This window comes from Rhodnius prolixus, unplaced genomic scaffold, assembly GCF_049639745.1.
Source record: "Rhodnius prolixus isolate KJV_2025 unplaced genomic scaffold, Rpr scaffold_6, whole genome shotgun sequence".
NCBI classification, from domain to species: Eukaryota; Metazoa; Arthropoda; class Insecta; order Hemiptera; family Reduviidae; genus Rhodnius; species Rhodnius prolixus.
In genome coordinates this window covers 9628560-9646279 of record NW_027411634.1, presented here as the reverse complement: position 1 = coordinate 9646279, position 17720 = coordinate 9628560, and the positions used below count along the sequence as shown (strand labels likewise).

The 17720-nt window shown below is 31.7% G+C and overlaps 1 protein-coding gene across 3 annotated transcripts; it reads left to right on the top strand.

The window, feature by feature from the left end:
• Positions 1-218: 218 nt before the first annotated feature.
• On the top strand, positions 219-16077 carry LOC141460410 (uncharacterized). 3 transcript variants are annotated; one of them, XM_074140379.1, is made up of 20 exons: positions 219-719; positions 790-1351; positions 1427-1617; positions 1713-2001; positions 4059-4219; positions 4855-5144; positions 8288-8387; positions 8662-8802; positions 8898-9038; positions 9115-9222; positions 9323-9529; positions 9848-10014; positions 10113-10210; positions 10778-10884; positions 10965-11134; positions 11940-12097; positions 12184-12242; positions 13098-13255; positions 14161-14275; positions 15250-16077. In XM_074140379.1, exons 1-20 carry the CDS (start codon positions 672-674, stop codon positions 15373-15375), a joined length of 3396 nt encoding a protein of 1131 aa, XP_073996480.1. In that variant the 5' UTR covers positions 219-671; the 3' UTR covers positions 15376-16077. The 3 variants fall into 3 exon arrangements, 2 of the variants coding, with proteins under 2 accessions (XP_073996480.1, XP_073996481.1); XR_012461987.1 differs by lacking the exons at positions 14161-14275; positions 15250-16077 and adding an exon at positions 12733-12866 and having other exon boundaries at positions 224-719; positions 13098-13225; XM_074140380.1 differs by lacking the exons at positions 12184-12242; positions 14161-14275; positions 15250-16077 and having other exon boundaries at positions 226-719; positions 13098-13249.
• Positions 16078-17720: the final 1643 nt, after the last annotated feature.

Genomic DNA, 17720 nt, shown 5'->3' with positions numbered 1-17720 from the left:
TATGAAGAATTCAGAATTTTAAATGTATCCTACCTACTTCATTTTATAGATCCTGAAAATTATTTGTGAAACAAATATGACTCTTAAGTAATTGTGCAACCTACTTGAAAGGTTCGCAATGTCAACATTTTATTTGTTAATACTAGATAAGCCACACAATTCTAGTTCATTAATGAATAGCCATAATGGGGATTAAACAAACAATATTTTGTTGAAAAATAAAGTAACATAATCTTTAAAGGTGTTCGCAGCAGAATATAAAATTCAGTTTATTATTTGATAATTAATAGAAGAGAGTAGGTAATGTTACGCAATTTGCTTCCCTATCGGAAAGCTCCATTATAATTTGTTTAATATAGAAACAATTATTGATCGAAATAACTTTTATATTTCCTGGGATGATCGGAACCCCCCCACAAATGTAAAATAAAGCGCTTGACCCACTATTGTTTCCATGACAACCATTTAGTACAACAATAAAAAGTTCACAGTTAAGTGGTGGAGAGTTCTTTTTTCTTGTAAATAAAGTGCATTTTCTCTTAATAAGTATCAATAAAAACAATTTTTTGGTGTGCTCTGTGTGATTAAAGTAATCATAACTTAGATAAGAGATTAAAGTTAATTCTATTTTTGAGCATATAAGAATTTTTTAATTATGTGAGAAAGTTGATATGGCAAAACGTAGTAGCGGTGCTACTGAAGTTAATGGTTTCATTGCGGTAAGTGATTATAATTATTTATTTGCCTCAAGTGATTGTAACAGTATTTAAAATAATAATACATTTTTAGGTAGGGAACGATAAATCAGGAAATGTTAGAAAAACCAATGTCAGACAAGTGAATCAAACAAAATCTACCCTTAACAATAAGGAAGATTTAAAAAACAAAAAGCCTGCAAACAATGTTGAAAAGAATGGAAACATTAAAATTATTTCTGGTGAGGGACAAGTAAGAAAACTTTTAGCTGCACAAAATGATTTGGAGAAGAAAAAAGCAATGGCCAATAAAAAGACAACAGAAAGCAAACCCCCGAATAAACGTGAAGTTCAAACGTTATCCAATAAAGTTCCTGTTAGAAAAGATGTCCAATCGAAAACTAATTCCATTGCAAATAAGAATGCTGTACAAAATCCTGCCAAAAATGTTACATCTTCACAAGTTGAACAGCGTAAGATAACGAATACAAAAGCGACGACATCCAAGCCTCCTGCAACAAAATTTGAATCCAAGAAGGGTGTCGATGTTAAACAGATTCCCAAAAATAGATTACAAGTTAGAAAGAATCCTGAAACGAAGAAAACTAATAAAGTACCAACTACTTCATCGCAACGTGTTAAACCAAACAATGCTGGTAGGTAAATACTCTCACAGATTTAATGATTTTTTATGTTATTCTCAAGTTTCCTATTGTTTTTATTGTTGATAGATAAAAATAGAGGTCCGATACAAAAGGTAAAGGCAAGTCAACCTAAAACAACCAAGGATTCGCCAAGAGAAAAAGATAATACTCAGTTACCTGAAATATCAAGACAAGGAACATGGGTGAAAGAAACTTCTAAGGAAGTGCAAGATGATAACAAAGTATCTAAAGAAAGAAATGCAGATAATGTTGAGGAGGTTAATTTCATTACAGTTTACTAAAGACATTAAGTTCTAAAATTTTATTGGTATAAAATAATAATTAAATTTTTTATAAATCAATTCTATTACAGAATTATGAATCTGATTTTGAAGCAGAAACATCAGTTTCTGAAAGAACTGAACCCTTAGTGAAAACTTACAATTCAGTCAAGACAAAAACACAAAATGGTTTAATACCAATCAATAATTCTCGTACATTATCAATGAGAAAGCAAGAAATGGAGAATGACACAAGCACAAAACCTTCTGCAGATATTCGTTCCAATACAACTTTAGAATTAAAACGACAAAAAACTGACTTACCAAATTTTATTCAAAGTTCTGAACCATCAGTTTCAACTGAGAACTCTGTGTCTACAGGTAAACCTCATAAAATTCACTTTTAGCATGTTACGCGTTGTCACATTTGCAACCAAAAAATTATAAATAAAAATAATTTATTACTTAAACAAAAAGTACTTTATTTTATATTTATTTAGTGTTGAATGTAAGGCATTACAATGCCAGGAACATTATGTAGTGAAATATTGTTTAAATAATTTGATATTTTAAGGTTTGAGCTTGCACTTATGAAATCTAAACTGTTCTCTCTTCAAGAAAATGCTGCGCTTTAAAAAAAAAAAGATGAAAAACTTGATAGCCATAGTTGATTAATATTCGATGATGCATAACAGTGGCATATTTTGGGCATTCCATGGAGAGCTCTTTCGTTTTTCTTCCGATGTTCTTTTTCATAACCATAAAAAAACCTTCTAGATGGGAAGGATCATAAAAATTTCGAGTATCTTTCCAGAGAGTAGGTTATAAAGAATGTTAGTTGTCTAGTTATATTGGGCATTATGTTTTGCAGACCCCAGCCCAAAGTACAGATACTACGCAAATTTTCCAGTGTCTCTTTATAACGTTCGAACAATGATTCATTAGAGGACTAATGCCATACTCCTTTCGTCGGAGATTTCATTGTTCGATTCTCGAACTCTTCATTTGGGTTTCATTGAACTTCGAGAAATATGTGAATGGTTGAAGTTCACAGATCGTTGTGAACCCTTTGACAAAGTTAAGAATTAGCGGCGGTGGGAAATTTTTACCACACGCTTTCCTATGTTTTAAAAGCTTACTCTACAAGACTTCTGCACCAGGTGAAGATTTTTAAATCAACAAAGGTATAAAATTTAATGTAAAACAAAAACAAAAAAATTCAATCAATTTTTATGATGAAAATGTCGGTAGATCCGCAATGCTAGATAATATCGCTGATTCTATCTGTCATAGCACGCATGCTTTTGTATATCTGACTGGTTTCATACCTTCATCCACCAACAGAGCTTGATTAATAAAGTTGGTAGAAAGAACTTCAACTAAGTTTCCGTCAAACAACTCACTTGATGACTCTGACTATTGGTAATCTTTTATGAGCCTGATAATAGTGCAATTTAGTTTAAAGATTCGATATTTCTGAGCTAAGTTTGGTCTGGCGGATGAAGAGTAAAAGAACTTCAATGGATCAATTACTTTTTTTTCAGTAATTTGATGGGCTTAACATGTAAGGCTGAGTTTACCTTCGCTGGAATAAACTTTTACCTAACCTGATTGACATCAGTACATTTTAAAGACATTCATAGTTGTCGGCAATAGAAGTTGCGATTGTCTTTCAAGTTCAAGTCCATCGGGAACTAGTTCGTTATTAATTATACCTTTACACTTCTAGAAAAAATACACATCGATTTTTCCTGTAATAAAAATTGGTAATACCATTTGAACATCAGGTCCAGCTTTTTTTAGTAAGTACACATCTTATGATCTAGAAGTTCATGTCTTATGGATTTATCTAGAAAAGATAATAAGTATCCATCTTTATAACGATCTTTTGTGGTGTAAGTTTTCGTGACACATCTCTACATTTTTCGCTTGTCCTAGGAAGTAGAACCTTGAATTCCTTTAGGTGTATTTCGTTGAAGGAGAACAGTGTTTGGATATTTTGTACGTTAATTAAGATTTTACCGCACTATTCGGAGCAACAGATCAAATTTCTTGTATAATCAAAAATCAGGTACAATCATAAAAGATAAATTAATTTATTTTGGAATTTTAAGAATTTAAATAAACTATTCTTTAAAGGAAAAAGTGAACTATTCTTTACAATTATTGTATTGAAGTTTATGTTAGTATAGAAGCCTATAAAAATTGTTTATTCTTTTTTAAATCTAACATTGTATAAATTTAAGCATCAATTAATTCGATTATTAAATCAAAAATATACACATGTTTAAGGAAAGAGTAGTTTTAATTTTTTCTTTTTTTCTCTCCATTTGCTCCTCATCTTTATTCCAAAAGCTTACACTTTGCATGAAATATCGGCGGAAAGTAAAAAATAAAACTTTTAAAAAACCTTACACATTCTTCTGTTGTATTTTTAGAAAATAAAGAATGCAATGCCGAGCCAGATAAAAATACTGATGTGAAATATTCATCATTTTCAAAACAAGGGGAAAGTTTAAAGCAAAATGATGATCAGTCTTTAGAGTCAAATGAACAATTGTGCGATAATGATAATTATGATTATGAAGATGATTTTGAGGTAAGAGTCCCGTTTTGTTTAAATTTAATTTTTTAAAGTCAGAAGTAAACAGAAAACAAATCATTCAGAGTTTCTTAACTTCTCATTTTGTAAATAAAGAATCAGCTTGAGCCCTTAATATGGCAAGAGTCAATAAATTTGTCAGAAACCTCCCTGAAATGTTTGATGTGTAAAAAAACTCTCTCTTCTTTTGCCCTTCCACATAACTATGATATTTTTACTTTCCCTGTTGAAAATGGCCAACAGTAATTTTTGGCTGCAATAATCTTACAATAAAGTAAAATTGTTAGTTCAAATGGTTTGTCAAAACATCTTCCAATATCTTTGATATTGGCAGTGCAAACCCTACATTTCGCTCAACATTTCCTAATATGTTTGGCATACCCTTCATAGACTGTGTATTTATGTTAATTCTGACTGGTTTCTGATTTAGATCCACGTTCAGGTATTGTTGTGTATGATCATTACACATTCTAACCTAGCTCAGAGTATGAAGTAAGGTGATGGAAATCTCATTCCACCCAAGACAAACTATGATCATATATCTTTGTTTCAAAAATATTTTCTTATTTTAGAAACTTTGTTTGAAACAGTTCAAACTAAATTGTTCTTTTTTTTTTCTTGATCTATTCAAGGAATATGAATCAGATTTTGAAGAAGACACTGAATCAGGTTTAAGTGTTACATCTAATGAAGAATCTGGTACATTTTCTGAAAATGCTAGCTCTGAATCAACTATTGAAAATGGTAATGCGTCGTCTTCAAGAAGATGTGGTACAAAAATTACTGTAGAAGAGGAACGCAAACTTGATTCTGGAAATTATGATCTTACCACAAGAATGGTATTATCGGAAGCTGTAAAACAAAGGCAATTGGACGAAATTAGGGAAGCGATTTCAAGAGAAAATACAATCTATCAAGAAAGGTAAAATTTAAAGATATTTAATAAACAAAGTGTATTATTACGCAGTTCAAATAGTACCAATCCGTGGCTAAGTTCAGGTAAATAACCTTTTCTACAACGATACACTAATAGATCTGTGCGAAAAATTGATTTTATCTAATTACTTTTGATTTTGTTGCAACTACTACTATGCAACAAGTTAATTTACTATAATAGTAAAGTAATCAGTAACTTGTTAAAATGTGAACGGTAGTTATTCATTGCTATCTTGGAATTCGCTGATTCAATTTCACTTCAACCCGAATAATATTAGTAAGAATAATCTTTGACGATTATCCAGATGGGAATATTACTGGAAGGATAGACGAACGTAGATTCTATGATGTGAAATCTTTGATAAATGGAAAGTCAGTGTGAATGATGTGGTTAAAGCCGTTCCTGGATTAAAGGTATTTTTGATTGAATGGTGTCGATTCTTTTAAGATTAGAACGCTCTGCAGTTTCGACCTGTTCTGGTGCAATACACAGAGGTTGCTAACTACTACCTTTCCTCTAATGTCTGCAGAAAGGTTTGGAAAGATATTCGCTCTGTCAATTATCTACTGTTACCAACCTTCCAAAACTCTAGATGAGAATATCTTAGTCCGACACCCAAGTAGCATGTAAAAATGATACCTAACTAAATGAATTTAGCTTATACGAGGGTCGTTTGAAAAGTCCATGCAAAAATAAAAACTACTTAATTTTTTGGGGTAAACCTTTTTTATTTTTCAACATAGTCTCCTTTTAGGCTTATACACTTCGTCCAACGCTGCTCTAGTTTGTTGATCCCTTCCGAATAATAGGATTTGTCCAAGTCTGAAAAATAGCCATTCGTTTCTGCAATCACCTCCTCGTTTGAATAAAATCTTTTTCCCGCCAGCCATTTCTTCATATTAGGGAACAAATAGTAGTCCGAGGGAACCAAGTCTGGAGAATAGGGGGGATGTGAAACGAGTTGGAACCCTATTTCCATTAATTTTGCGACCACAACTGCTGAGGTGTGAGCTGGTGCGTTGTCGTGATGGAAAAGGACTTTTTTGTGGGCCAATCGTGGGCGTTTTTCTTGCAGCTCGGTTTTCAAACGGTCCAATAACGATGAATAATATGCACCTGTAATAGTTTTACCCTTTTCCAGATAGTCGATGAGGATTATTCCTTGCGAATCCCAAAAGAGAGTCGCCATAATCTTTCCGGCCGAAGGAACGGTCTTCGCCTTTTTCGGCGCAGATTCCCCCTTGGTAACCCATTGTTTAGATTGTTCTTTGGTCTCAGGAATGTAGTGATGTATCCATGTTTCATCCACAGTGACGAAACGACGCTTAAAGTCCTGCGGATTCTTCTGGAACAGCTGCAAACCGTCCTTGCAACACTTCACACGATTTCGTTTTTGGTCAAGCGTGAGCAATCGCGGCACCCATCTTGCGGATAGCTTTGTCATGTCCAAATGTTGATGCAAAATATTATGTACCCGTTCATTCGAGATGCCCACAGCACTAGCAATCTTACGCACCTTCACTCTTCTGTCATCCATCACCATATCATGGATTTTATCAATGATATCTGGAGTAGTAACCTCAACAGGACGTCCAGAAAGTTCAGCGTCACTTGTGCCTATACGGCCACTCCGAAAATTTTGAAACCACTTATAAACTGTTCTAATCGAAGGTGCAGAGTCACCATAATGTTTATCAAGCTTCTCTTTAGTCTCCTGAGGCGTTTTGCCTTTCATAAAGTAGTGTTTAATCAACACACGAAATTCTTTTTCGTCCATTTTTTGAAAATCACTCGACTTCCTCGATTCAAACGAATGCCAAACACAAAGAAATAGACCGATCTGGCTGAAACTTGGTGTGTGTTCTTCCAAGAGATGCTACTAACTAAACATAACCTCGATACGCGCCAGTGGTGCTATCTCTCTGACCTATCTCTCTGACTCTGCACGGACTTTTCAAACGACCCTCGTATTATCTCCACCATTTGTAAAGAATCTATTTTATTAAATTATCTGATTTGCATTTTTATTTATTTATTTTATTTTTTTTAAGGTGGTCCTCCAAATTGTGTTAATAACCGAGAATATTTTTAGTAAGGTGTAATTTTAAAATCTTTTCAAATATAAAAAGTGTAATAAAAAACAATAAATAATTTTAAATAAATTTCCTTGTTCATTTCTTTTAATATTTGATCAAGTAATAGTAAAATCGTATAAACTAATTCTCTTTACAAGAATATTTCTGGTAACTTTATTTATAATTGATATTCGTTCTAATATTGATTTGCCTCTATATAATATTTATAAAAGCTCGAACGTTTACTTTTCTCAATATTTATTTATCGCGAAATAGATTTATTAAAGGAAATGTAAATCTCTTTAAAAGAAAAAAACAAGATTCCGAATTTATTTTAATTTTTTAGTGTATTCAAAAGTTTGTTTTAGACATTAAGTTTCGTGTTCCCGTTTTGAAATGGTTCTCTACATAAAATGGTTTATACAAAACTTATTATAAAAGCTATTTTGAGTGAAATATTTTATAATGACCTTATGTTAAATGATTACAGAAATCAGAGGATCTATGTTTTATTAAAAAAAAAAAAATACAGATATTTTAATTACAAAATAATTAGGTTTTGTTATTCATTTTATTTTAAAATTGTGCCTTAGAAATTCGCAGGTCACCCACATTCAGCTAAGTACATATAGTTTTTGCTAATTTGAATGGCAAAGTTCATTCTTAGAGTATATAGTTACAATAGATTATTCCAACATAGAAATATGAAAAGCCTTTTCAAAATGACCCAATACTAAAAATCTAGTTGAAGAAAAAGATTCCTTAAATTGGATTGGAGACCAGCTGATTGCGTTATGTCCTTCCATCTGTCACATTATTCCCATAATTATTTAATGGGGCTGTGTTTTACCGCATTATTGTTCTGGTGTCCGAAGTAGAGTGTCCAATTTTATGGAGCCTGTAATATGGCTATTTCTTTAAGTTTTCTTCTGATAAACAAACATAGTCTTCAGAATTGTTCTAACTCATGAGAATACTATTAAGTAAGTGAAAACTGTAGATTTCCCATCTGCAATTCACAATTTAGTAAACAGTTGCTGTTTTTTTTTTCAGTAATGCGAACAAGGCAGGACCAGAAAGTCTGAATGATGACTCTTCTAAACTAAAAATTATGAACTTCAAAGAGGCCTACAATAGAAGTGAGATTAAAAAGGTACATTTAAATAAAGCATTCCAAGCATTAGATATTTTTTGTTAAATGTAAATGTAATGATTTGAATTCCTCAGAGTAAACTTCTATTAGCTATTTGGTAAATTAGTTTTCCTAATTTATAATTAGTACCCAATTCAGTGCCTAATTCTTTAGAGGTATTTTTGAAACCATCCTTCTAATTGGTTTTACTTTCAGTCATCCTAAGGGACTCTAGCCACACAGAAATTTTCTTTGATGAATTAATTTTGATTATAATATTTTATTTATTATTTAGAACCGAGTTAAAGCAAAACTAAGGGCTAGTCAGTTGTTGGGCATGGTTACTTTGCATGTAGTTCAGCATACCCTGTTTGAAATGACACCAATTCCGTATTCAGTCTTTATCAAATGTTATGGGAAGTTAAATTCAGTTCAGGTAAATTGATTACTTTAACACTTTTTTTATCAATAATATTTTTAATATACCACTTTATTGTACAGAAAAGTATATATACATTAAATTTCACTTAGGCCAGTACTCAAACGAATGAAGATATTTTACATGAAGAAGTACAAACTGAAGAAATCATATCAGAAAATAAATGGACTCAGCATCCGATAGAATTCCATCGTTGGGAAAACAATGGCAGTGATTTAGATACATATTTAGAGGTAACACTGCAAATGAGTTTTCATTATTATTTCAGCTATTAATTTTAGTAATTAAAATACTTTAATTCTGATCTAGGACCGTGCTGGCGTTGGTAGCGATACACACAAAAATAAAACCAAATATACGTCATCTAGGAAATATAATGCAAATAATTTGAGTAACTTTATGCAATATGCTGGACAAGTAAGTTATAATTATATGAAATTAATGTGTTGAAAAGAATGGTTTACTAATAATTCAACCAAACTAAAACTTAAGCTTGAATAAGTATGATTTATTTCAGATAATGTTGATATTATTAGAAGAAGAAGAGCAAATATCGAACTTAACTTTACAAGAAACTAACAAGAAAAAGTACAAATTTAGCGATGGTTTTGTCCAAATATCTGTGGAAAACATCAACTTCTTAAAAGATAGAACAATATCAGATGTTGTTTTCTCACCACACAATCCAAATACCATACTTACAGTGCATCGTACAGCTAAAGATGTTAGTTATTGTAATGCTTCTATTTCGTATATTACTAATTTAGTTCGGTTTTCCATTGTGGTCGGTAGATAGTTGTTTTCCAAAATTGTATTCGCCCACAGATCTTTGCCGATCTTCTGAATTTGAATGTTATCCATATTCTAATGGACTCAGAATATGTTTTAACGGCTCTAGCACCCTCTTCTTAGTGATCAGTTTAGTAATTTACTATTTTTCGCTTGATTAACTACATTTGTTTCTTTCCATTTTATGATATTAAAATCATAAATTAAATTCTTCCATATAAAAAAAACTTTACCTACTTTTATTTTCATTCAGAGTGGTAATACCTTCATAGATCAATACTATGCAAGAAGTACTATTTGTGTATGGAACGTGTTAGAACCTTCTCAGCCGCTGAAGATGTTGGTGGCACCTTGTCAGATATCTGCAGCATGTTTTGATGATACATTTCTAGATCTTATATATGCTGGACTTACAGATGGGTAAGCATTAATTGTGCTATCACATTTTAGTTTATATAATGAATTGACTGCGAACGTTCTTGATAGACTTGCGAAAATAAATGTCCTTTTTTTTCCAGGACTATTTGTGTTTGGGATCTCAGCGAATCAATAGATATTCATAAACAGAATATGATAGTAGATATGCCTACCTTAAGATCGCCTTCTTATTGTACATGTAAGTAAATATTCCTTTCAAATATTGTTCATTTTAAAAATAACATTAAGTGTTTTAAACGTTGTTTAATAAATTGATTTTTTCGAAGTACCTTATAAGCGTAATATTTCCTTTGTTTGCTGTTCTTATCTTTTCCTCGACTGCTCTCGTTAGCAAGAATAAAGGCTACCTTTTTCCGTTGTTGAATTTACCAGAGCAAATCATTATATTGTTGCTGACTTCTTATGCAAAGATATGGTTTTTAGCCTTACTTCAGATGTTAATACCAACCGCAGGGATTAAAAATATTGTAGTACACTTTGCCAGTACCGTTTCTTAGTGTTTTATTTTTTGCTGGATCTGCGGTTTGGAGGAGCAACTATGTCGTTATCTATAGTCGATCAAAAACAATTATTTTCCAGACTCTTGAGGAAGACCTTTTTCGGATGACTAGTTATCTGTAATTCTTTGTCCGCTAGATACATACAAATAGCTAAAAATGTCAATAAAAACAGTTGGTATTTCAACCAAAATGAATGTAAATTATTTTGTGCATTATTTAATAATCAAACAATTTATTTATTTCAGATGATATAAAAGAAGAAATACACTTGAGTACTGTTATTGCTCTAACGTCCATAGGTTCTGGCAAGACTGCTATAAAAGGAAAAAGAGCTACCCTAATGCCTGGAAAAGTAATGTTTTATCAAAAAGCATTTTCAAATAAGTAAATAATGCTTATTACTTTTCTATTGATTTTATATAAAATTTACAGTTGATTTCTTTAAGTGAAGACGGAAAAATTATTGTATGGATAGTTATACAATTATATGAGCAACCAATTTTGTCTGAAAAACAGGCATTAGCTGAGTTAGGTGTCGCTTATTGGGGAAAAGTGAAACTACAATTCACTGCCTTACTTGATCCCATTAGCTATTTACATATGTAAGTATATTGAAATGTTCTTATTTGTTGTTGTAGAAATATATGTAAAAATATATATTTTGGTATAACAAAGAAAATTCTTCAATAATGCGGTACTTTAATTAAGTTAAAGCTAAAAAGATTGGAACTTAATTTTGAAATATTCAATATATTGAAACTTAAGAATGCAACCCTTTAAGCACGAGTCAGAAGTTAGGATTCTTTTAGCTTTTATTATAAGACGATCTTAGTTATTTTTTTTTTTGCTCTATAACTGCTTTATCTCCAGTTTATTATCTTCCTTTTATTTCATCTAGAAAGCCAGCCGAACTTTAGTTTTTTGTTTCTTATATAAACTGCTTTTAATTTTTTCATTGCTGTGTTTCTTGTTACTATTTTTAAATTAGACCTTGCACTCCCAAGTTTTAATGAAGATGAACCTTTCTTTTCGACGATGAAATTAGGTTTTGCTAGTCTAGTCATGCACCAAAGTAAAATAGAACGCTCATTCTATATTCTGTCTAAGATCACGACTAAGGATAGTACTAGGAAGTGGTAGACTGGTTAATCAGAGTGGCTACTATGAATATACTTAGAAAAGTTGTGTTTAACAACCACCTACTGCTACAGTGGTCAAATATTTCTAGTAAATTAAAAATCTTTTTATCAATTATTTCCTTATCAGTAAAAATGTTTCTTCTTCTTTATTTCGCCTGTTTCCTTTCTCATTAATCTCTATAAAAGTTCAAGCATGGACGCTGGCAGCAGTGATACTATTATTTATTTTTTACAGCTCTTTGATTTTTAATTAGTTGTTTGCTTTTAGAACCAATGATAAATGTTGGGCTGTACAATTTATCTGCATGGTGAGAAGTCCTGTTGAATCTCCGTGCGTTCTGCTTGGCTCTAATCTGGGCAAAATTGTACACATCAAAACTTCAGGGGATGCTGGAGATCCTGAAACGATATACGCGAGTACACCTCGTAAGTAGAAGAATTCTATTTTATTGGGCCCTTGGTTAAATTAAAATGTATGCTAATCTTATTGATGTTCATGTTTCAAAACATAGAGGAACGGACAGCTGTCACTTGTATAGAAATTTGTCCACATGATGGACAATTATTTTTAGTAAGTAAACGCCTCTTTGAGTAATATAAATAAAAGAATCAATGACGCAATTTCACATCGTATAACAAAATATTGATTTATGGTAAATATAATGTAGATTATTGTAAAGAAACAGACTGCCCAAAATGTTATTATTAGGAGCATCCTACTTTCAAATAACCTTCTAAAAGACGTTCTTCCTAAAAAAGCAAATATTTTCATAATCTTCTTAAAACGATTTTTTAGATTAATTCTCAATGTAAAGCTGGCATTTAACCTCGTTATGCGCAGCTTAAGACTTCTGTCAAAAAATTGTGAACTACGGTTTTCGAACTTAGATGATTAATAAATTAAAATAACTTGACTAAGTTATATACTTCTTTGTAAAAATAGGACTAACACCATGTTTAATTGAAGATGGAAACCGGATGATCCAAATCGTAAATGATAATAATAATTGTTTGACGATATTTTGTTATGTAAGTTAACATACCTCTCTTTCTTCTTACAGTACACTGTCCGGTGATACATAACTTTATGTTAAGACATTACATACTTCAAACTATACTAACAACTTAGGTACTGTGAGTTAACATCTATCGGATGGCATTTTAAAATTATATGTACTTCATTACATAAAAAAAGGCAAATAATAATATTATTTATTCTCTTCACTTTTTGATTAGCAGCAACTTTGCTATTCTAATTATTGCTACATATTGTTATACAGTGTGGATGGCTTACTTTTACGCTTTCAATTTTGTAATAAAGTAGCGGAATTATGGGCATCTTTTAATTTAATTTAATTTTTTCTAAATTTTAATAAATTGCTTGAATGTATATCTCTACGAAAGTTAATCTAAAAAGCTATTGCAGGCTGGATACGATGATGGAACAATAAAAATGTTCAGCATTAAGAAGAGGACCCCTTTAAGAGTGTACGCATGCCATCAGGAACGGAATGAGTCGTTGTCAAAGATCAAATGGTCCCCAGTAAAGCCGGCATTATTTATGGCGTTGGATAAAGAATCTAAGTATGCTTATTAAGTTTTCAATATTATTCTTGGAAGCTAGTAACGATTTTAAAATGTTTGACTGAGAGTCCAACCTCCTCTATAGATATATGAGCCTCCAATATATACCTCGATGGTTCTCAATTTTTTTTTAGTGTTGAGGAATCCATTTCACTTAATAATTTTCTTGCGGAATCCTAAACCAGAATTTGAAGTATTCATTGAAAACATTTATTAATTTGTTTTTCCTTTAAGGTCATCTGAAACTGATTTCAGTCTTGCTAGAAAGGATATTTGTTCAAATTGATCTTAAACATGAAGTCAGTCTGTTCTCTGTAGTTTTTGCTTTTCTAAACAGAACACCTACTCAAACCTATTTGTGTTTACAGGTAAACCTAAAACCTATTGATTACACAGATATTCCAATTGAAAATACTTCCTTTTTTGCAACAAATCTTATTCTACACAATGCTTGTAACATCTGCACCACATATAGCAATTCCTACGGTAAAGTATCCGAAATTCTAGATGGCTTTTCTAGTCATTTTGTTCAGTCTCTTTTATCATTCCTCACAATCCAACCTATCGACCTATTGTATGATAGCTACCACCTTGGTGTCTGAACTTTCCTGAAGGGAAGTGTTTGGTCGAAAATACTCTTGAGTGCTCAGAATATGGCTCTCTCTGAGACCAGGTTGAACAATTTGCTAAATTTAGTAAAAATGGATTTCCGGGTCACAAAGTTACCCCTAATCTATAGAATACTGCTCACACGTACCAGTAACGCCTTTACGCATATTCATTTACTTAATATTATTTATTTTCATTTACAAATCGTAATGGACAAAAAGTAAAAAAAATATTAATGTATATATTTTTTCTTAAAATAATTGGGTGCATTATATAATCCAAATTTATTGTTTCAGCTTATTTACTTATGATTTGTGCTATGGAGACCTAAAGCCAATGATTTCTATAGATTTAAAAAAGTACAAAGCTTGCCATCTGGATATGTCAAAAGATAAGATATTTTCTTACGTAGTAAGTATGAATCTATTTCAGAGCTCTAATTAATAAAGAATATGAATGTACTCATTAAAAGTTGACAATTGAAAAGTTGGTATTTTTATGAAGATTACTTTAAGATAAGCAAAATTTCCTCGTATGTTTGGGGATCTTCTATTTTAAATTTTAGTCTACTAAATTAGTAGATTAAATTATTTTTAATTAATTCACTAAATTAGTGCGATAATGTAGCTAGTTCTGGTTTAGGTGCATCCTTTTTGAAGTCTCCTCTTTAAAATAAAATAAAAAATGTTTTTTTTTAATGAAATTTACCACAAAGGCGAGGTGCAGTTTTGTAAAGTTAACCTAAGCAACCACCTAAATTTAAATGGTATGTCCTGCAAATTTTTCGCGAGCAATTGTTGAATGTTGGCAACTTTTTAATAGAATGCCGTTGGAAAGAGTCCTATCCACTTTCACTGCGGACGATTTTAACTGCTTGTCTTTTCGGAACACCTTCGGAAGAATATTGCTTCACCAAAGTAACAATGGAGTTCATTTATGTTAAAAGTCTTTCAAAGTTCATCTTTTACTTCTTATTGAAATAAAACAATGCCTTTGCTAGTTATTCTGCTTGCTAGAGCTTTGACAGTCCCTTGCGTGCGCTTGCCTCTGCTTCAGAAACTCTATTCAAGACATCCCAGCATAATATCGTGGCAAATCCTGAATCATCTTCCCTCATTTCTCCGCATACTACGAACACAAGAGACCAAGCTCAAAAACATCTAGAAAAACACAATAGATCTTAAAGTTACAATAAGATTGGTCTTTGCCAAATTCCAGCTTCTTTTACATCGAACATTTAAATGTGATCTATGTAATTATTTCGAGTAATTTTTGTTTTGCCTTATGAATAGAAAATTCTGTAGCGTATGAAACTTGTGATGAGGTAAACATTATTGTCGATTATTCTACTTAAAATGTTATCTAATTTGTTTTTATTTCCGCAGGCTTTTGTAAAGAAGAAATGTTTCTTAGAAGTTCATAAATTAAAATCAAAATTCAACTATGTAGATGAGTTAACTTTAAAAGAAGAGTTTAAACTTTTTGAACTCTACATAAAAAATATGAGATAATTGCAATATTATGGATTGCAATGGACAATTCAGTTGTTATTATTGGATAATTGTTTTTATAGTGGAATACTTCTGATAATTATATAGTATATATTATACATTAATTATTGAACAATAAGGCCTTGAAGGCAATTTTCATACAGTTTTTAAAAATGTTATTGAAGAGTGATGTACATAAATAACAGGTATATTGATATTTTTTTTTATAAAACATGTAAATATATGCTCATGTTAAATAATTTGCTGAATTGATTCTTTTTTTTCCAACCAGAAAAGTTGTTCAAGTCTTATTTTTAATATTAGAAACTAGACAATATTTCTAAAGCATAAAAGCCGTGTTTTGCCATTTTTCTTCAGGTTTTCAAACGATTTTATTTATTTGTCTTCAATTGTACTCCATTTTTCAACGGTCAGGTACCCATGAACATATCTTATTGCTTACACTATTGTAAAATAGATGTAACTTTAATTGGTACGATGATGTGAACACATTATTTTTTTTATTCAATAATTAGCTACATAAAACAGAACTTAAATAGTGGCTCATTTTATAAATAAAATCAAAATATTCTTTTAAGAAGTGATCACTCTGTACAAGCAGTATGGAAAGATTCGAATAATTAGGCAATTGACGCATTATCTCTAAACTATAATCCTGGTTGAGTGTTCGTATCAGTTCCTTTGTTTTCAAAGCCATTGGTAGGTGCAGGCTGTGGCTGGTTGGCCGAAGGCGATTTTGAATTCCGGTATTCCTCATTTGCCGCCGCTGGTTCCGGCTCTTCACTTGTTAATTTTTTCACTTCTTCTTTCTTTTTCATTATTTCGCTGGATTTTCTTCTGGCCGAAGCTCTTGGACATAGTGTACAAGTTGGTGGGCAATTACAAGCTTTGTTTTTCTTACATCCTTCACATAATTTCTTCTTTCTAACTGCACTTCTTCCTCTATTCCTTTTGCGTGATGGAGTTTTTTTACGACGAATTGACCTTCTTGCTCGATGACGGCTAATGGCTCTTAAATTTCTTCTAGCTTTTTCCAGATTATTCGATAATGAATCATACAATGCTTTAGTTAATCTATAACAGTTATTTGTTTTTTTAATGAATAAACCAAGTGTCTTACCATCGTCTAGGCAACCACGTAATTGCCTTCGGTCTATAGCGAATCCTTCATTTCTCAATAATTTCGCTAGATCGTTCTCGGTAATGCCACCAAGTCGATCACTGCCGGAAAATATTGCATAAACAATTTTAAAAAATGAATCAGTAAAATTATGGTCCATTTAAAAAGACAATAAATTTAGGAAAAAAAAAATGTTCAAAATGTATGTAACAAGAAGCAATAAAACATTACCCAAAAACCATATGTTCTGATCAATCATCTGGCCATATTTCTTGCAAACATGTAGCTTAAGATATCTGTTCTTATAATTCGAGATCTATACATTTTTAAAGAATCTTATTTTTCAGATTTAATTAGAACTCTAGAGTGAGTTCTGAAAACAAAAACAAAAATTGGGTTAAAAAGTATTTTCAAGTTTTTTTTTTTTTGTTTAGTTGTTGTTTTTTAAATTCGGCAATTGTACTGAATGTTTAGTTGCGCTACCATATTTTAATGGAGTTTCCAAGGAATTTAAATCCATTTAAATCCACACTTTAGGCTCTCTACTGCAAAGGTGGGTAAAATGTGGCTTATCCGCTTTCTTAGCTGGAATACATTTTTTGATTCAAGCCCGAAATTGCAAACATTTGGTGGTAGAAAAAAACCCTTGCTCATGGGAACAATTTAAAGCTTTTCTAGGTAACCTGGACATGTTAGGAATGTGGACAAGATGGCTAGGATGTATCATCGTTACAGTTCTGTGGTCCCGAACATGCGACTGCCATTCCCAAAACAATTTTGAAACAAGGGTGATTTTAAGTTAAATGGTTTGAAGAAGCATTAGCAAGATATTCAATGTTACTTCTAGGCTATAATGTCTAGTCTCTATGATATGCATTTGAGATGCTCGTTCTGTCCCTAAATAGGATGCAACTGAGAGTTTTGGTTGTTATGCAAACTGGGCAGGACCTGGATGGCAGTCATGTTCACAAGTTAGGCAAGGATGATTAGTTCTGAGTGCAAGAATTATGAAGAAAAAACGGTGTACCACTATTTAGTCAGCAGTATTCTTCTGTGAGAGGCGAAAAGAGGAAATGACAATCGAACAAAGAACAAAGAATGGTTTAAACGAACATCCACCGCTGATGAAAGAAAACATACTTATCTCAAATACTTGAAATGCCTCCATTGATGAAATCGCTGACCTCAATTGTTGACGTGCCTTAAATTAAAATAAAAACAAAGT